The sequence below is a fragment of the Cavia porcellus genome, unplaced genomic scaffold, assembly GCF_034190915.1.
Source record: "Cavia porcellus strain 051 isolate PalLab524CR breed Dunkin Hartley unplaced genomic scaffold, mCavPor4.1 scaffold_13, whole genome shotgun sequence".
In the NCBI taxonomy this organism is placed as follows: domain Eukaryota; kingdom Metazoa; phylum Chordata; class Mammalia; order Rodentia; family Caviidae; genus Cavia; species Cavia porcellus.
In genome coordinates, this window is record NW_026947496.1 from 21,516,204 (window position 1) to 21,536,981 (window position 20,778).

General features: G+C 40.2%; 1 protein-coding gene across 2 annotated transcripts in view; it reads left to right on the top strand.

Annotated features, from left to right (window-relative positions):
• The window catches only part of Cap2 (cyclase associated actin cytoskeleton regulatory protein 2), a 148,027-nt gene that overhangs the window by 28,501 nt on the left and 98,748 nt on the right, over positions 1 to 20,778 (top strand). The window contains exons 2-3 of one of the 2 annotated variants that reach the window (XM_063259925.1): positions 1,323 to 1,444; positions 5,009 to 5,109. In XM_063259925.1, coding sequence (XP_063115995.1) covers positions 1,324 to 1,444; positions 5,009 to 5,109 — 222 coding nt within the window. In that variant the 5' untranslated portion in view covers position 1,323. The remainder of the gene's footprint in view (positions 1 to 1,322; positions 1,445 to 5,008; positions 5,110 to 20,778) is intronic. The other variant, XM_063259926.1, reaches the window with a different exon arrangement.

Below are 20,778 nucleotides of genomic sequence, written 5' to 3' on the forward strand. Positions count from 1 at the left end.
TCTACAATAGCCATGGGCTTTTCTGGGGGCTAGCACTGCTGGCCACCCATGATTTCCTCTCAAGCTGCCCACTCTTCAGGGCTTACCGTCTCTCCTGCGGCCTCATCCAAATCAAGTTGTTTGGTAGGTGGTCACAAAGGTCTTGATCCTGTGCTGAGGGGAACCAAAGTGCAGGGTTGGCCAGGAGCTGGCAGCTTGACACAGTCAAGAGTGGACACCCAGCCAGGTTAGACATAGCCAGTTTGACACACCTTGCAAGGTGGCAGGGCCAGCTGCAGTGCTCCTCTTGTTCCGCTTTGGTAGGTCTCATTCATTCCTTATTTATCCCGGGCAGAATTCTGGGTAGCAAATGATCCTGTCTCATAATCACATCTAACACTAAATTTTGCTTTAAAATGATCAGTAACATTATGAAAGGAAAATAACCATTTTTTACTATTTTAAATTCAAACTTCTACCATCCAAGAATAATTTTCACTTAAAATAATTGAGCAGCCCGATATATTGGAACACAACTATAATCCAATTCTCCGGGAGGCTGAGGCAGGAGCATCAAAAGTTTAACCCTAGCCTGGGCAACTCAGTGACTTAGTGAGACCCTTCTTCAAAATAAAGAAAAAATTTAAATGGTCTGGGGATGTAATTCAGCTTGAAGGTGCTAAGTTCAATACTCAGTACCACCAGATAAATAAATAAATAGATAGATATATGCATACTGAGTGACAGAAATATTAGAACAAATTCATAATGGTAACCAGCACTGGGAGGCAGTGGCCCCTTCTTGCCTGTTAAATATTGTACAGTTTCCTAAGTGCACAGTTCTCTTGCCCTGGGCTATTTTGTTCACACAATTAAGTAAATAAGGATTATTAGTGGGGTCAGAGTCCCTGGGGAATTATATTTTAACGGCAGAATTACTGGCGTTAATTAAAATATGCTCCCTCTATTTAGTAGAATAAAGAGTTGGCATTGTTAACATAGAGGATATGAGTGCGGGCTCGTGGTAAGTGCTGTCTATAAATTATGTTGGGTGACAGAGACGCATCCCCAGCAGGCACTGGAGAGTGACATAAAGGGAGTGAATATTTGTGACACATGTGTTCGTTTTTATATTTCTGTACAAATCCAGTAGAAAATAAGCTCTGCGGCGTTGGCTTTCTTTTGTACCGAGCGCTGTGTTCTTTTGAATTTTGCACATTTAATCTTTGGGTAATTAGCACCATGCAGGCAGTCTTTCTTTTCCCGCTTGCTGGTGAGTGCAGTGGGGCCAGTTTGCTGGTCCTCTCGGTGCTCACGTGGCCTCTGTGCCTCTGTCCTTGCAGCATGGCGGACCTGCAGGGCCTGGTGGAGAGACTGGAGCACGCTGTCAGCCGGCTGGAGCAGCTGTCTGCAGAGTCGCAGCAGCCTCCTGGGGGCTTCGGGGAGGTCAACGGTGTCAACGGAGGTAGGACCACACTGCTGTCGTCACACGTGTCTGTGAGGGTCACTTCGCTTTGTCCCCATTGTGTAGTTTTCCAGAACACGTCCACCTGCTTTCAGCCTCTCCACTGCTTCCTTTATTTGTGACGACAACATTAACCTGGGGCAAGAGGTTTCTGGAAAAAGAGAAATCAAAAATAAGCTTTCTTTTCCTTGTAAATATGAACGCATTTTATGCACCGATTAAAAAAAATATTTTCATTCCACAGCTCACAAAATCACCAACATCTGCTTCCCTTAAGAGCATAATCCAGCTGCCCGATGTCGTTTTCGTGTTTAGACTGCAGTCCCAGCAATTCAGGGTTAAATATATTATCTAAGTAACTATCAAAAAAGAGAAAACCAATGCTCTCAACTAGAATGCAAATTGAAAAGAATGTAGATTTTAATTTTCAGGACAACGCGTTACATTCAGAAATGGTGGTTTTGAAGGAAGCTGTGACCGATGTGACGTCAGCTATGACAGTGTCACTGGGCCACACTGCAGGGTTCTCCTCTTGTCTCCTGCCAGCCGGATTCACTCAACACTACAGCCTTAATACCAACCTTAAAAGTTTTAGATCATTTAAAATTATTTGATTAAAAATAAAAATTGGTTTATTATTTGTTTTTGTCTTTTTGAGACAGTCTCACTATGCAGTTCTGGCTGGCCTTGAGCTCACTTTGTAGCCCAGGCTGGCCTCAAACTCACAGCGATCCGCCTGCCTCATCCTCCTGGGTGCTGGGATTACAGTTATGTGCCACCATGCCTGGCTCAAAAGATACTTTCTTTCAAAGTATTTTTTAATGGCAAACTGTTCAAGTTTCCTATAATAACTTTTCCTTCTTGCCTAAGGTTGCAGTTTAACAAATAAAAATACAGGACAACAGATGCATTTGAGTTTCAGATAAAGAATCATTAGGGGTTTTTGTTTTGTTTTGTTTAATATGTCCCAAATACTGCGTAAGCTCTGCTGCATGGCACATATTTATACTAAAAATTGATTCATCGCTTATCTGAAATTCAAATTCAGCTGGGTGATCTGTATTTAATATGGTGATTATTTTTGTCCCGTGTTGGTCTCCTTACCTGACCTGTTTTGAATCCTGCTAAGGCTTTTTTTGGTGGAGGGTTCTGCTGAGAAAACCTTGAGAGAAAGGAGACTTCAAAATCATTTTCCTCAGGAAAGATCTACATGGTTCCTACTGGGCACATTTGGAGCTGTGCCTTAGACCACATGCCACGGGACAGAAATTACTGTGTGAGCACAAATGTGCTGGCTGTGTCTTCCCCCCTGAACATAATGAAAATTAAAATGCTTTGAATGAATTGAAAGGCGGTGTTGTTTGAAGGACCGCTGCCAGGGTCCTTGTAAGTTTTTTTCACAGTGACTGAAACACATCTATGATTTCATTTTAAGCCTCTTTTCATTAACTCTACAGCTGGTATATGAGACTCGTAAACATTATTTGTCAGAAAATATTATTTTCTTTTCAGTAACTTTGTTTCATTATACCATTGGCATCAAGTGATTACAGAGATTTCTGAAAGATTGCTGACCAAAACTGTAAAACCTGTCAGTACACAAAAAAGTTAAAACCCAGCTGCCAAACGAATTATATCATATTGTTGATTAAATAAAAATCCATGAATATAAATTTGAACCTCACATATCCAGAAGGGTAGTAAACTGAGCTTTTTATTGTCTTTATTAAAAGGAAATTTTCTTTCTGGGAAAATTAGTAGGCTAAATAAAAATTGGAAGACATATAATTAAATTATTTTAGATTTAAATGAATATTTTCTAATACAGTACATCATTTCAAAGCAAAGGTCTAAGACAACTCAGCTGGCAATTTATTATCCGCTTTAAATGAAATAGGATACTTAGTAAACAGGATCATTTATTTGTAAGCTATCTGGATGATATGCATTCTTAAAATATTTTTATTAATTCTAAACAACACTTTCATTTCTTCTTAATTAGTAACTTTCGGTAGATTTCTAATTCCATTTTGACAAATCTTTAAGAATAACTTTTCACCTTAAGCAGAAACATCATCATTACTATGATGTATAACTAAAATTACTTTCTCCTACTTTAAAAGAAGTTTTTAGAAGGAACACAGCCCATTAAAATGCATAGTGCATATAGATCAAAAGAATGAAGTGGGGGATCCCACCCCCCCAACAATCAGGTAAGTTCAGCCAAACAGTGGAAGAAATAATTCTTCACTCTTGCCAAATAACAAGCACTACGTTAGGAGATCTCAGATGAATTATACACAGCCTTAATCCTCCAGAATCTTTGGTCTAGAAGCATTGCTATTCAGAGCCACAAATGCTTTGATTAAGAGGTGCTCAAAGGATGCTGGCTGGCTGGGGAAAGGACGAATCATTCATTAATGGCTGCCCGGAGGAGGTTAGCTAAGAACAGTGATGAAAAGAAACTGGGAAATATTCCTTTTTATCCCTCTACCTTCTGCTCTGGAGAGCCTCTGCCACATTTCTAAAGCTTTCTCCCACTTTAGCTATTCAAGGGAGACCTCTCGGGCCTCTCCTCTAGCAACAAATAGGTTTGTTTGTCTGTTTTTATAAGGACCCACAGGGACCTTTGGGCTCCTGCCCCTCTGCAGAAGTTAGCACACACTGATGCATTTGAAGGTTAGGGTAACTTGGCTACAGCCGTCCGATAGGAGCAGAGAGCTGTGCATAACTGTTTTTGTCACCTTTGGGCCTGTGGAAATGGGCAAATGGGAAAAAAGAGGAAAGGAAGGAAGCTTTGTCCTATAGTTTTATGACACTTGAATGATTGTATAATAAAAGAAAGGGAATGCCGAGCTTTGGATTTGGATTTTAATAACCTATAGTGCTAAGGTTCTCAATATTAGGGACCTGAAGTCTAGGACACTGAGTTTTTTCAGTTAGTTAAAAGTCAGGGAAAGAAACACAACACACTGGTTGCGTAGTTGTCACTTAAGCTGTGACGGTAAAATGGCAGACTGAAGCCTGTGTGCATGAGCTGAGCAGCAATCCTCACTCCCTCCATGTCACATCTCCTCCCTGTAGGAAGGAAGAAGGAACGAAATGAGTGAAATCTGCATCCTTGTCTAGAGTTCATTCTGGTGTTTTGCTGTCCCTGGGACTCTTGGTACAGCGGTCCCGGGGATTCAGCACCTGGGCAGGTGGGGGTAGGAGGAAAGCGCTGTGGCTTTGGACGAATCCAGCTCATTTCAGCCTTTTCATCTGCCCGTGGTCTGATCTGTCACTTTGGCCCATCGCCTGGCTCTGTTTGCATCTCCATTTCTCCACCATTCACTCTTAGGCATTAGTGTTTCCCTCACTGAGCTTGGAGAGAATGAATGAAAGGATGCGGGTGAAATGACATCTTCCTGGGCTGCGGAGAAGCACTGAGTAAATACTGATTGGTTGAAGGAATGGCTTTGGAGGGAGTTGGTGAGAATGGCAAAGACGATAGTGAATGTCCATGTTACCTATGCAAGACTGTCCCTGGTCGCCAAGGAATAACAAAGCGTTCCTCTTCCTAAGGTGTGGCGCCCTCCGTGGAAGCCTTTGATAAGCTGATGAATGGCATGGTGGCAGAGTTTCTGAGGAACAGCAGGATCCTAGCCGGTGACGTGGAGACTCATGTGAGTACTTTCCTCCCCTGCTCTGTGGAGAGCCCGCAGTGGCCAGTCCGGCTCTGGCACATGAACAGCATGACGCGTTTCTTGCTTTGGCGAGGCAGGAAGTAGCTGGAGCTCTGGTGTAGGCACTGGTCAGTTCATCATGCCCACAGTGGCCGCCAGTGGTACACTGCTAGTGCTGTTCTCAAAGCTGGGGATCAGGGATGAAAAAGACACATTGTGGAAATTTCACTTTACCCCGGACACAGACAACACAGGTAGTCCATGAAGTCATTCAGGTAGTATAGATAGGAGAAAAAGAGAAAGCAGGGTAATGATACCAAAAGTCCCCCTAGCAGGGATGCTATTCCAAACAGGTGCTTCTGGGGAGGTGACATTTGTGCAGAGATCTGAGTGGAGGGGGGGGGGAGCCCTGGAGCAACTGAGGACAGTGGTCCCCACAGAGGAGGCAGCCCAGGCCAAGGCTCCAAGGATGGAACAAGGTGGCATGATCTTAATCATGGTCCTGGCTGTGGCTCTTACCCCAGTGTGATGGGAAACCATGGAGGGCATTGGCCAGACGACTAAAGACAATTCAGCTTGTGCTTTAAAAAAGATCACCCAGCTGAGTTGACTCAGTCACCAGCGCCCTGATCCCTTTCCTTGAAGTGCAGACGGAGCCTGTCAGTCTCATGCCCTTAGTGCAGTGACTCTCAGAACAACCTAGACAGTAACAAGTGTTGGTGAGGAAGTGGGGGAACTGGAGCCCTTGTTCTCTATTGGTGGGAATATAAAACACTGCAGCTAAGAAAACAAAAGCACAGAAGTTCCTTCCCACCTAACTATTGTACTACAGCATGCTTTAACAATCTCACTTCTGGGTCCGTACCCCAAAGCACTGAAATCAGACTTTGAAGAGATGTTTGTATACTTATATTCCTAGCAGCATTATCCGCAGGAGCTGCTACTGAAGAAAGCATAAAGGAAATAGAATAGCTACACACAATGGAAAATTATTCAGCCTTTAAAAATGAAAATAATCCTGTTACATGCCATAAAGTGGATGAACTTTGAGGACATTCTGCTAAGGCAAATGAGCCAGATGCAAAAGATTAGTGCTATAAGATTCCAGCCCTATGAAGTGTTTGAGTAGTCAAATTCCTAGAGACAGAAAGTGGGGTGATGGTAGCACAGGCTGAGGGAGGAAGGAAATGGGGAGTCCTTCTTCATGGGTATGGTTTCAAGAGCAAAAAATTCCTGAGATGGTGCAACAATGTGACAATAATAAATACTATTAAATCATACATTTTTAAATGATTAAGACTTGGAGAGGGGGGTGCATGCCCATAATCCCAGCTGTGTAAAAGGCTGGGGCAGGAAGGTCACAAGTTCAAGCCCAGCTTGGGCAATTCAGTGACTTGGTGAGTCTCTGTCTCTAAATTATTTTAAGAAGGACCTGGATGTGGAGCTCAGCATGAAGGACCTGGGCTCAATCTCCCGTACGTGGAGGGGGTCGGGATCAATGTTCAAATGATAAAATTTTGTCATGTATATCTCACCCTAATTACCAAGACAATACAACCTGAGGAAAGCGAAATCATGGAATTTAGGAATGCTTGTATGGGAAAAGACATTTAAAGATGTCGAGGGCTTTCTCCCACTTGTAGGTTCTTTTTACACGGCTAAAAATGTTAGCATCGTGTCTGGGATTAGTCACGCTTTGCTTGCGTTTAGTGAAAATCTAATAAACTCAAACCATTAAAAACATAAAAAGAAACTGACCCTCAGATTCCTCTTCTTCACTAGCCTTAGGATTGAATGCCAAATCTGTATGCCTATAGATTTCTCACCAAAGGAGCAATCCTGACAAAACTGTTTTCAGTGCAGATTCACAGAAAATCTGATTCTTGAATAAAGTTGTGGTTTGACGTTAAGGAAAAAAAAACATCAAAAGAGATTTTTCCTTCACTCCCTTCCCATCTAGATATCACACACAACCCGCCATGCCAGTCCTCTGTGGATGTGGGACTCTAGGGGTAGCCAAGGTTCCAAAGCTGTCATCAAATATTTGCTCCTCACATTCTCCTTGCAGTGTATTTATTTGCCACATCTCAGAAAGGAAAAAGCATGTTCTTCTCATGATCTTATTTTTATTAAATAAGGAGTTGTAATCACAAAATATGGTGACTGTCTGAAAAACTACTGCACTAAAAGACACATTGCCGTTTATGGCAATTTCTGTTAAGGAAAAGGTGTGTCCTTACCCACCTTCCCCACTGCATCCGGCACCGTGTAACTCTGGCTCTTCCTCAAAGTCAGTATGACCATGAAAGGTAAATGTTCTGAATGGGTTCAGGACCCCAAGGTAGCCAACAGCACAGCTACAGCTACTCGTGTAAAGGACTTCTGGGACTGCTCCAGAAAGTGCCAAGCACAAGGGGATGTGGGTGTTTGAAGTGAGGGGGAACAGTTTTGGGGAGATTAATGGCACTGTGTCTTTCACTGCAATACATTCTTTAAAAACATATAAAGCATTCACCATATTTTTTTTTTACCATGCCTTAGTATTTGTATTAAAATACCCAGTGGTGACAGAGAGGACTCCGTTATTCTTGAGTTCTAGAAAAGTCTATGGGCTCAGGCTGCGCTCCACAGGTCTCACAGTGCTCTGTCATCAGCCCCGTCTGCTCCTTTCCTTATATTCTGAGGGTGACCGCACCGGAAAGCGAACACGCAAAGGAGTATTCTCCAAACACAAAGAGAGACGCTTGAGTGACTGATAAACATTTGCCCTCTTAAACATGATCACAATAATCATTGCATTTTTATTGCTTCCATTAATTAACGTTGATGTTATGCTTCTGGGGTACATACTACATTATGACTCTCATTAGTAATGTCTCACAAAATTTAGATAGAAGCTTTTAACTAAGGGGATCCATAAACAAGAGTTTAACTTTACCTTTTTTTAAGTAGGATTTGCATTCTAAATCATCAAATTGCATAGTAAATAGTCCTTTTAGATTCTTTTTAGAACAAAGAAAGCTGTAAAGTGTAACTTTATTTACATTACTTTTTTTCTTTCTCATTTTTAAGTCTAACTGCAGTGAAATAATGTAGTCTCAGTAATGAATGTGTGATTCTTAAAGAGATTTATGTTTTCCACTAGTTTTTAAAAAGAGCAGAAGAAAGGAAACAGAAAAGAAGGGAAGGAGGAAAGAAGGAAAAAGGAAAGGAGAGAAAGAGAGCAGGAAAGAATGGAGAGAGGGAGGAAAGAAGGAAGGAAGCACAGAGAAAGAAGGTAAAAAAGAGAAAAACACTTGTCCTCTGAAAATGTGGACCCTGCCTCCACCACACAAAGAGAAGCCCAAGCAGCCGCAGCCCATCTGCCTGCTGCTCTAATGCTCCGAGCAGTTGTTTATTGTTTGCCTCTTACAGAACCATGTGTCATTCACATTAAGCCTGCAGCTGCCGCCTCTCACAGAAGCCAGAAGCGGGCTTGGAACGTAGTCCCAGGAACACACCTGTTGCTGGAAAAAACCCCTCACATACCTGATTGTACAGTGGGGAAATCTGAGAGTGACACAAATGTGCGTCGTGTTAAATCCTGTCCCTGTGTTTAAAAGCCGTTTCACAGATACTAATAATGAATAAGGGCCGCCGGGCTATGATTTAACGTCCATCTCTCGATGTGTTGGCTGCTGGCTGGGCTTAATTTACTGAACACTCAATAGTCTATTGACAGAACAGACCACAAAAAGGGGGAACTAATAGCTACAATCAGGAAGCTCTGCTGAACTGAGGAGCGTAACAGGTTTAGAAAAGATTAAATCTTGTAAAGCCTTCTTGTGTGCAACACAAACCAAAGGGCTTATTTAAATTACTCTTCCACCCAACAACACTAACACAGCTTGCACCTCTTTGAAAAAAGAATAAACAATGCCTGATGTTATAATAGATGTTTAGAGTACACACAGTCCTCAGTGTGAAAGGGAATGAGCCTCTAGGAGTAGGACCTACGTGAGTTGGACATTCTTTATCCGTAAGTGAAGTAATGTCATTTTAATGGTTAATTTTTAACAAAATCATTCTTTTGTAATCCCTGGTATGGAAAACTAATCTCAGGTCCATTTCTAAGTGATTTGACAATTACTGAGCAACTTCTAGTCATGGCTGTTATTAACCTGAAATCTTTTTGAAGCTTTATAGATTTTGCATTTGAAATGTTTTAAGAAGTATGAAGTGTTGATTTCTTAAAACGGATTTTTAAAATCTATTAATTGTTTAATAAAGATGAGAGGGCCTCAGTTGGAACAAAAATCAATAAAATTAACATAATCTTGGCTCACATCAGTGTATGATTAAATCACACACTGTACAATACTATGTTCTGTGTTCCCTGTCTTTTAAAGGATGAACATTTTGAGACAATTTTCAGTTTCACTTTTGATGGCTAACAATTACTGCATTAAATGTTCCTAACCTTTATTATCTATTTAAATCATCTACCAAATATTCTATTCACTTCTGCCATCTTGTTTAGGTGATAAATTCAAACAATGAGCGAAAGCTCTCCCTCTGACCAGCACTAATGTGTGTGTCTCTGGGTTTTACAGCTAGTCCTAGTTTCCTGGCATGACCTTGACCTAGCCCCTTCTCCTGCTGGTTCCAAGAACTTTGCTCTCACAGCTCGAGCAATGACCCGTCATGTAGTTTCATGGCAGGACCAGTTTCATGGTTTCCCAATGAAGACCCTGCAGTGGGATGGCAGGTCTTCATTATGAAATGCGTCCTGAGCCTCGCCAAGCTGGACGGGATAGAAGAGCACTGACTGTCTTGAGCATTATCACAGCAGGTACTGCCCCGTCACTGTTACCACTGATTAAAGCTGACTTTACGCCTTGTGAGAAACTAGCAGAAGGAATCATGTCAGGAAAGGGTGCCCAGAAATCAACTACTACAGAATAGGAGGAAATCTGAGCCATTGCTTCCAGAAGATCCATCGCCTTCCACATGCTGCTTTTGGTCTCACAAAGGTGTTTATTTAGTGTATTTATTGATCGTATACATATTCTCCCAGTTCTTTGGATTTTAGAAAATATTTATGGATAATTTGTGCTCATTACAAAAGTGAACATTTACATTTTAAAGGTGTTAATGTGGACCATGCAGAATCCCAGCCCCTCCTGACAGTTATCAGAGGGACAGGCAGGTCCCCTCATTCACCCCACTCTGCCTTTAACACTCTGGGTACCTTCTGGTTCCCTGCTCCTTGGGTTAATCTGAGCATTGACTTTTACTATAACTAGATGTAGAGCATTTTGGCCCAGGAGTCCGTGTGTCCTTCCATTTCTCCAAATGGCAGATGTACAGTAAGAGTGCTGCCCCTGGGGTTTGTACAGGCTTTAAACAGGCATTTCCTTTTTTTCTTTCTTTTTTTTTTTTTTTTTTTTTTCTCTAACCATCAATGATAGTCTCAGTTTGAGGGAAGAAAACATTTAGAAATCATGCCTTCCAATTAGATATTCTTTTCCTCCTTCCTTTTTTGCTTTGAAGAAAGTCCTATTTCTTTCCCCCACCCTCCCTCTCTTCCTTCCTTCCTTCTTTTTCTTCCTTTCTTCCCACTTTCCTTCCTTCCCGCCCTCCTTCCTTCCTTCCATCTTCTACAAGAAGGAAGCTGTGAGCTAGAGAGGCTGCGCGGCGCGACTGATGAGCTAAAGGACCACACAGGAACCCCGCCCCCGCCCCCAGTCTGTTCTCCACCATCTGAGTCCACCACACTGGCAGATCCCTGCGGTGCTCTCACTATGGATGCAGCTCTACGCTTTCTTTTCTTCATGTCCTATATTCTTGAGATCTGTTCTGTCAGGAGATACAGAGCTTTCACAGTTTTTATAGCTTCGTAATATGTTTCTATGTAAGTAACATAGTTTATGTCACCAAGCTCCTCTTGCTGGCCACTGGGTTGTTTCTAATCTTTTGCTTGTGCATAAACTTGTGGACACAATCTCCTATTTGCACAAGCGGGTTTGAGGGTGAATTCTCCAAAACAGGATTGGCAGGAGTGTCCATGAAATCTTGGGCAGATACAGGAGGCATGGTCCTACCTAAGTGTTGAGGAGCATTTAATAAAGAGGCTATTAAAAAGCTGCGGGCAGAGTAAGAACACTGCCAGCGCCCCAGATTTACCAGTAGCAGGAACCACTGCTACCCCTACCCTTACGTCAAGGGAGGACGTGGATATCAGAACCTTCAGTAGAGGGACCAGACAAGCTGTGGAGACCAGCGAGGCAGAAAAGACATTGAACACACTCTCCACGGCCATCCCGTGCTCTAGACTCCTGCCCCTTTGTTCACGTCTGAGCCCAGTGGGGAGCCCAGAGAGAAGGAACCTGCTACTCGTGCACTTATGGTGATGTGGTCAGAGACAGCCAGGGACAGTGGCTATGGAATAGCACAAGAGAAAGACAGCACACTGGGCAGAGCGGGACACTTTACTCGGGAGACCTACTGTCAGTTGCCCCCTGTAGTGGCTGCCCCGTTTCCATGCCTACCAGCACTGCAGGAATGCCTCTGCTTCCCCATCCTCACCTACACAGAGTGATGCCAAACTGATAGGCGAGCATTTCTGTCTAATTCTGATTTTCATTTCCCTTACGATAGGTGGTGTTGAGTTGCTTTTCATCTGTTTAAGGGAGGCTGAGTGTCTTTTCATCTTCCAAAGACTGCTTTTGTTATGAACTGTCTCCTCTCACCCTTGTCCTAGGCAGGGGCTGGGAGCCTGTTGATTTCTTTATTTTTGATTTCTAGGAGCCTTTTGGTGCATGTGAGAGGTACAGGCATTTTTCCCACTCCGTCTTTGTCTTTTGACTTCGCTTATGGATTTTTTTTAACCATGTAGAAGTTGTTATGTACCAGAATTTATCATAAATGTGTCCTTTTTCTTTTATTGCTCCTAGATTGGAATTATTTTAAAGGCTTCTGTTCTAACATTATCGCTCCAGTTCTTTCCCTCCTGCCCCCCTCAGCCCTTCTCTTTTGCAGACCCTGGAATGAACCAGGGTCTCATTGGGATAGGCAGGCGCTTCACCGCTGGGCCACAAGCCCAGTCCAGCTCCATGTTTTACATGTAAGTGTAATCCATATTTGACTTTATCCTGGTATATGTGACTGTTGTGGTTTTCTTTTTTCTTTTTGTTCTCCCATTCTTGCTGTCATTTATTGATCAGGTGATTTGTCTTGTTGATTTAATTGTTACTGCTGTCATATACCGAATACCTGTACACTTGGGGTCTGTTTTTGGACTTTCTATTCATTCCTTTGTGCTATTTGTGTCTCACTGTGCTGCTGTTTTAGCCACTGAGAATGCAGGGTGTGTTTAATGTTGGAGTCATTCTGTAATATTAAGTCAATCTTAATTTAATATGCAGTCAGGCTGTTACAGTTTAAATCTAGAGCCCAGGGCTCCACCTCTACTCCATGCATTCACAGATGGGGCTTTTGTCTTTTCTTTTCCTTTGGCACCAGGGATTGAACTCATGATTTTGTGCTTGCCAGGCAGGCCTTTGTGCCGCTGAGCTAAATCCGTTAGATGGGCTTTTGACAGGTGACTAGAGAATGGGGCATTATTGCTGGCTTGCTGTTAAGCGGTGGGCCTGGTCGGAAGAGGCAGGTCACTGGAGACTTGACCCGGAAGGACTTACCTCCCTCCCTGCCTTCTCCCTTCTCTTTCTGCTTGTTGGCTGCCATAATGTGGGCTGCTTTCCTCCACCAGAGCCCTCCACCATGCTTCCAACCAAACAAAGACTAATATGAGGTAAAATAAACCTCTTCTTTTAAAATGTGAATGTTGGATATCTTGTCCCAAGATGAGAAAAAAAGACTAAGACATGGGCTAATTTTCCATCATGGTTCTTTCTATCCTGTTTTCTTAGATGTTCCTGTTCCTGCCTTTTTATCTATCGTTGGCTTGTGTACTAATGGAAGAAAAATGTTGGTGCTTTTACTGAAATCAAATTAAGTTTAAAAATTGTATTCAAAAGCTTATATCTATGTGATGTTGAGTCATCCAAGAACAGGACATGCCTTTCAGTTGGTTCAAATCCGCTTTTGTAACCTTTAGGAGTACACACACTAAAGCTTTTCTTATAGTTTAGTATGATTCTTGAGTTCATTTTGGATGCAGTAAGTGTTATTAGTAGTAAATAGACTAATCTCCTCTAAATATTTTCTAACTGGTTGCTCATGTATGTGAAAGCTACTGACTTTTTTGTGTTAATTTGGTATCTTGCTTCCTTTATTATAAATAGTAGCTTTTCTGTTAATGATCCAGAGTTTTCTACTTATACAATTATTTGCAAATAGTAATCATTTCTAGCTTTTATACCTTTAATGTCTTTGTCTTTTTTTAATATTTTTAAATGATGTTAATAAAGTTTTGATAACAGAATTTAACAAGAATTCTGGCATACTTAGTATGATACTTGTTGGTGCTAGGAAAAGTGTATATGTGTGTAATCACTTTTCATGTCCTGTTTTGTGCCTTTTTCTAAAGAAGAAAATTGTTAAATTTTGTCAGAAGGCTTCTTTAACATTCATGGAGTTTAGAATATAACTTTTTCCTTAAATCTTTAATATATTATTTAATATAATATTAATATAATATATTAATTATATTAATCTATTCTCAATGTTGAGTAATTATTATACTTCAGAAGACTATTTTGAAATGACCACTCTAAGCTTTCTGTTATGTTTCTTTCAGATGTTTCAAAAGTTTTACATATAACAAAGAGAAATATGACATTTTTCAGAGCATATGGAAAGCTTATTTGTTCAAGAAAGATATGCAGGCTTTGAAAAATTCTTAAGTATCTTTAGCTTTACTGTTATTATATTATTAAACACCAAAATCCATTTTGTATACAGTGCATTTTTTAACATCAGATCTCCTGTCCTAATAACAATAAAATTTTCTATCACAGATTCATAAAGGAAATTATAGCCAACAGAACTGAAGAGCATGCCTGTTGAGCAAAAGTCCTTCACTTTAAAATAGCAGTTACATTTTTATTCTATTGGGCCCATGATGAAAGTTTTACAAATTTGACATTTAGGGGATAAAACAGCAACAAAAACATGCAGGCATTGAAATGAATCCTGTTTCTTTCACTTCTTTGCAGAACTCTTTATTGCCTGTATTAACAAATTAAGCAGGAAGAGGAAGAGCCTCCACAATGAAATTAGCCTTTCCTGGCCTGTTTGCAGTAACACATTCTTTAGGGGCAATTGAATTCTTTGGTTGAGTAAGTCAGACAAAGCTGACTTCTCACCAGAACCACTGAATCTGAAAGAGATTCCTGTCCTCCTGGAGCTCATGCAATGAATGAATAGTGCACTGGGTGGAGGGAACCCGGACTGTACTTCCGGGTTGGCCCGCAACTCAATATGCAGCTGAGGACGAGGGTCTTAATTCTTGGTACCTTTGAATTCTCACGAGATGTGTTCGCCATCAGGAAGTCTATGGAGTGACAGTGCCGCATCTCCTTTTCTGTTCTGCGTTCACTGGCACAAGCAGAACAGACCAGCTAACGTGTGGAAGGACAAATTCCCAATGTACCCAGGTGACTAGGTGTGAGCCCCTCACCTTGGTACCACTTCATCTGCCCCCGGAAAGAAATTACAGTGCCGAGTCTTGCATAATTAACATTGCTGTACGTAAAGGCTCAACTTGTATCTCCAATTCAGTGTCAGTCAGAGGTTTCTGCAGATAATCAGCAAATTTTCTTCTCATGTCAAAAATTAATCAAGCTACCTGATACTGAAAACTGTTTTTTCACTTGTCTTTTCTTACATTCTTTTCTTTTTCTTTCTAAAACAATGTCAATAATCGGTACATTTATTATTGTTTTCTATCTAGATTGTGCTTACCTGGAAGCTACTTTAACATTAATACTGTCTCCCAATGACATCTCCTGATTACTTTGTTTAGATTATCTTGTTATAACTACTCACACACTCATCACCACAAATCACATAAACACACATGCACAACCATTCATCCAGGGAGTCCTCATAATACTGTTCTAGATATGAATAAGGAAAAAAAGAATATAGTCAAACCACGGCTGCTCAAGCCCACAAATCACTGTGAGTCTAAAAAATGTATTTGCAAATCTGTTACTGTGCATACAGCAAGAACAAAATGTGCTTTCCAACACTGAGTATGTGTTTTCCTTTTCCAGTTGTATTTAGATTATAGTTTAACACAGTTAACTGTAAAGCATGCATATATGTTTACATTTATAGGTATTTACATTTACATTACATATATGTTACATGTATGTGTAAATACATATATGTATGTATATGTATATATATGACCAGAGTATTCAATGAACTATTAACTTCTCATGCACTTGTGTTTGCTGTACAAATTCTTTCCCTTTTTAAAAAAGGAAGAGGAAATATTTTTAGATATTTGAAATGCTGAAATTTGACTTTCAACTGCTTTAGTTAAAATAGATTCCTATACAAGTAGGTAGCATGATTTCTGGCCTCAGGCTCACCCATTGAGTGTTGGGATTTGTTAGAAGCTTCTAGAAGTATGCTGTTTTCCTCCAAACTGCTCAGTGTGTGGCACAGTACTCCTAATAAACAGTTATTAAATGTTTACAAAATGAATGAATAAAAATGAATCAAATCATTCATGTATAATTGAACTATTGGATGGATGAGTTTACTGTGAGAGACAATTTGAATCAAGTCAAATCTAAAAATAAATCCTCACAGCCACATTTTAAGCCATGAAGTTGCAAGTGGACTGTTAAGAAACGTAAATTAATTACATTGCTGTGTCCATAAAGTTTTATCACACACACGCACACCGAAGCTCTGACAGTCTAGGACCTTCCTCGTCCTCTTCATTTTCATCCCTGTTTTGTAGTGGAGGACAGGGATTTACTGAAAGGTTAGGGCTCTCAGACAGCTTAAGAAATCTAGATGAGAACTCAGGTAGCCAGCAGCACCATAATGCGTTGTCTTGTGGTCATTGCCCATAGAAATCTCATGAGCTCTATCTGAGACAAGATATTTTTGTCAATGTTACTGTAAATATTTTAAATTGAAGCTTAGGGTTTAAAAAAAAGGAATCAAATTTTGTTTGGTTCTCTGTTTGTATTGGGTTTTGGCATGTTGCTTTCCCCACAATCATTAATGTCCAGAATGATAGAGATTAGCCAAGAAATTATTTTGGAATCTGAAAGGGCACACTGGGAAAGTAACATTTTGGCTGGGCCTTCACCATGCGTTTCTAATAATCACAATTCCCTGACTTCAGGCTTCTTTAGCTGTACTGTAATAATTATAAACATTTGGTGAAAAGTGAAACATTTGATAATTATCTCAATATATCTCAATACAGACAGTCCTCAACTTTTCAGTAAGAGCCCTCCTTCCCCTAAAGTTCATTGTAAACTAGTTGCTAAGAACTCAAAACTCATTTTCCCAAGATCTGATGTAAGTCAGGCAAAGTTCAATTCCCACGCAAAGATCCAGCTGACCACAATCCTGTGTACAGTATACAGTTGGCTGCTATCTGGAAACTATTTCCTAAGTGCAGAAATTGTAAGACTTTGAAAACTTTTAGAGCAATGCAGCAGAATAATTTTAAGTCTTCTAAATCTCCTAACTGATAAAACTAGGACTTACAGTTTGTGTATGTGGGCTCTGGGTTTGTTCATTTGTTTTATTTTTATTTCATTTTCCTAGTAATGCATTTGTATTTGTTTTACAAAAGCATTAGTCTATGATGAGACATGAAAAAGAAAAACCTTCATGATAAGTCTCTAAGCAGCACTTATATAATGTAAAATGCTACAAAAAAAATTCTTCTACCATGCTTTTAGTTAAACGAAGCAGAAAAACAGTAACATTAAATGAAAAAAATAGTCATTTATTATGAATGCCGGTACCTGGGGAATGTGAGTTTAATTACAGAAAGACAGAGAAATAGAAGGGGATTTTTATGCAGATTCTGCATGCTTTCATCTGAATTTGAGCCTGATTCATTTAATTTCACTGCCAAACCATATTTTTCTTTTTAAAAAATATGAGAGTAGGGTCACACGTCTTTGATGCTTAGCAACCATTGTAGAAGTAGCCTTGGAATTCACAATTGGGACAAAAAAAGACAGGAAAAGAAATTTTTCTGAGGCAAATAATTGAACAGAAATTGACAGAAGAGCAGGTAAAGGGGGGGTATGTGCGTTTAAGAAGGATGTGCCTTGTTAGACATAAAGTCTACTAAAAGGAAATTCACTGGATTGCTGGCAGTGGTCATACTTCTTCAGTGGTGAGATTACTGAAAAATTTTACTTCCTGAATGTCCATGTCTTTTGAAATTTTCACAAGTTTCTGTTACTGTTATCATTGGCAAAGGAGAAAAAGAATTCTTGATGCTAAAAGACAAAATCTTGGAATCAGGGTGTTGCCCAAAAGGGAGTTGAAGGAAGGACAAAGGACAGAGAAACCAAAGGGTGAGCACCAGAGTCTCTCACCAGCGCTTCACAGCCTGGCTGAAAGGTACCCGATGCCTCAGCACCCACGGGAAATGGGTAACCAAGACCTGCCCTGGTCCAGTGTTCATAGCAAGATGTCAGGCTCCATAGTGTGACACTGAGTAGACACAGTTGATGAGTGAACAAAATCTGGTGCTTAGCCAACTCTTATAACCACTGGAGATCAACTTTATTTCTCTGCATTGTGCCTGTTTTTCATTCTTTTCTTTTCTTTTTTTTTTTTTTATCAGTACCAGGGATCGAACTCATGACCACCTGCTTGCAAGGCAGGTGCTCATGCCGCTGAGTTAAATCCCCAGCTATGCCTGTTTTTCTTATAAGACAGGAAATTGTAAAGCAGAGGAAAGAGAACTCGCAGAGGTGAAGTGCCTGCTATGTATTTGGCACTGTGCGGGACTGGTGACAAATGTCACTTCACTCTGCGTGACCTGCTACAGCTAGCTATACAAATGGTAGAGCTGGATTCGATTCTCAACCCAGCTCAATCGCAGGCTCACGGTCTCTCTCTTACAGTACACTGCTTTCCAGCAATTTCCTTCATTCATTATTCAGCAGTACTTACTGACCGCCTGTTGCAATAAAGACCCCTCTATGTAGGTAACTACAGCTGTAGTCCGTCAGAATCAATTTTCTGCTTCAGGATGCAAGTTATATATATATACATGCATGGAGAGTTGGATAAGAGTAGGACTGTTAACACAAAGTAAAAGGATATTGCTTAGCATCATAGTGCATTCGAGAATCAGGAGTGCTGCATGTTCTGATTTTTCTCATTGCTCGTACAGAACCAAGAGTCACCAAGCACGAAGACATTGCTGGCTTCTTACATCGAATAATTTGGTTTTAACATTTTGGCAAAGTATTTTAGATTCCTTAAGTGTTAGAAAAACAAGTTAGAGAATCTGGAAAGGGGCCAATCTGCCAAGTATTTTGTAGCTACACAGTGATTGATTTTGAAAATCAAGTTAGTTTAGGAGACTGGTTTTGTTCAGAATACAAACTTGTAACAATATTCATGCCTGTCAGAAGAGCAAATGGATTTAAACATACAATGGTGTTTTCTTTCTTTTTCCATTCCCAGGCTCTGAGAAAAACTCACTGTTTTTAACTCCTGCAATTCTTTGACCTTTTTACATAAATTGCAATAACCAATTATTTAAAAGGTTCTGTGTTGGGCTTTTTAAAATGACAGTAGTTGCTTTCTGTTACAGATTTTGCAGATTTTTCTACATACTATTTCTGTAACCTGATTTTTTTATTATTATTTCTGCTTTCATCCTATTATCCAACAAGGTGAGTGTGCAGTGGATATCCTCGTACAAACATTATTTTATAACTACATAATTATTTTCTCAAGGAAAATGCCTATGATTGGACGTAATAGACCAATGACAAGTGCTTCCTCCTGCTTGCAAAACTGTCCCCACCCCTTCTCACACTTATTGTGTTACTGATTCCAGCCCTCACTATGACTGAATGTGCTTTAGCCTATTTGGTGGTAATTAGGCATTGGGAAAATAAAGGTTTGGGGGAAACAATGTGTGGTTTGAATGCACATTAACATTCATGACATTGAATGTTTAGAAATACTTTGCCCTCTGCTGGATGAGCAGGAAAGTAGAAAAAAACTCACATAAAATATCCTTTTTGCACAAGAAAACCACTTGTCTATTCTACTTTTGATCTATTTAATGTACAAAATTTGCTTAAATTGCATCTTGGGGGTTGGATTTGACCCATTTTGGAGGGGACTGGCAGAGTGTTCCAGGTCACCTTAACTGAGACCAGTAAAGTAGCTGAGATATGTAAATGAAAGACACCAGGCATGGTTGTAGGCAAGACACTGCATCTTAGTCATGCTGATGTAAATACTTTTGTGAGCTGGAAGTTGCCATGGCAACAGTCTTCTTAATAAAGAATAAGCTTCATTTATTATCAGGACCTGAATGATTTTTTATATAAAATGTACCTAGTAGGTAGTCTAACACTGAAATTCTCTATTTACCTACTTGTCTTTCCCTGCTACACTGCTAAACTAGCCCTATTCTATAATCACGCCTCCTTTCTCTGGCACTGAGAAGAAAACTGAAGAAAAAAATCAATAAACTTTAATGACAGTAAAAACAATAATTTATAACAATTGCCTAATATAAAACTGTTGCCTTTTTGATAGATGTTTTGGTGAAGATAGATTCTGAAATTGATTGTGACTTGGTTGGTATTTGAGCAAAACAGAGTCTTTAAATTAACTTGTCTTTATGATTTAATGGGGTGTTACAACATATTTCTTAAGCAAGAGGAGTGTGACATTACTGCTTCCTTCCCCTCATCAGACTGTAAATTTAGACCCTTTTATTGTGCTCACACCGGACACTTCAAAAAGGCAGCCATGGATAAATTGTAGGTGTTGGAAATCTCTGTTGTCTCCAGAAGCCAGAGACAGTGCCACAGAGGCAAAGGTCAGAAATGTCTTAAGTACCTGAAGAGGTGTTCACATCTTTGGCTGTTAGAGAAATGCAAATCAAAAGTACATTGAGCTTCTGTCTGATTCTTGTCAGAATGGCTATTGTCAATAATACAGAAAATGGGGCTGGGGATTTAGCTCAGCGGCATAAGCACTTGCCTTGCAAGCAGGCGGTCAGGGGTCGATCCCCAGTACCAATTAAAAAAAAAAAAAAAAAGAATACAGAAAACAACCAATCCTGGTGCAATATGGAGAAACCAGAATCCTGCTTCACTGCTGGTAGGAATGTAAGCTAGTACAGCCATTATGGAAATCAATATGGAGCTTCCTCTAAAAACTGGAAATAGAGCTACCATTTGATACCACTATAAGAGGTTACCTCAGTTCACGAACTTCATTTTTTTCATGATTCTGATCACAAACTAAACTGGATGAGAACCAAATCAAATTTCCCCACAAGGCCAGTGTTGAACCTAACAATTGACTTTGATTCACGTTTCATCCAATTTGGTTTGCAACCAGAATCATGGAAGCAGTTAAAGTCAACATGCAATAGAAATATCTGTGTATCCTTGTTTATTGTGGCACAATTCCAACAGCCAAGATATGGAACGAACCTAGGTACCCTTCTGCAGATAAATGGGTAAGAAA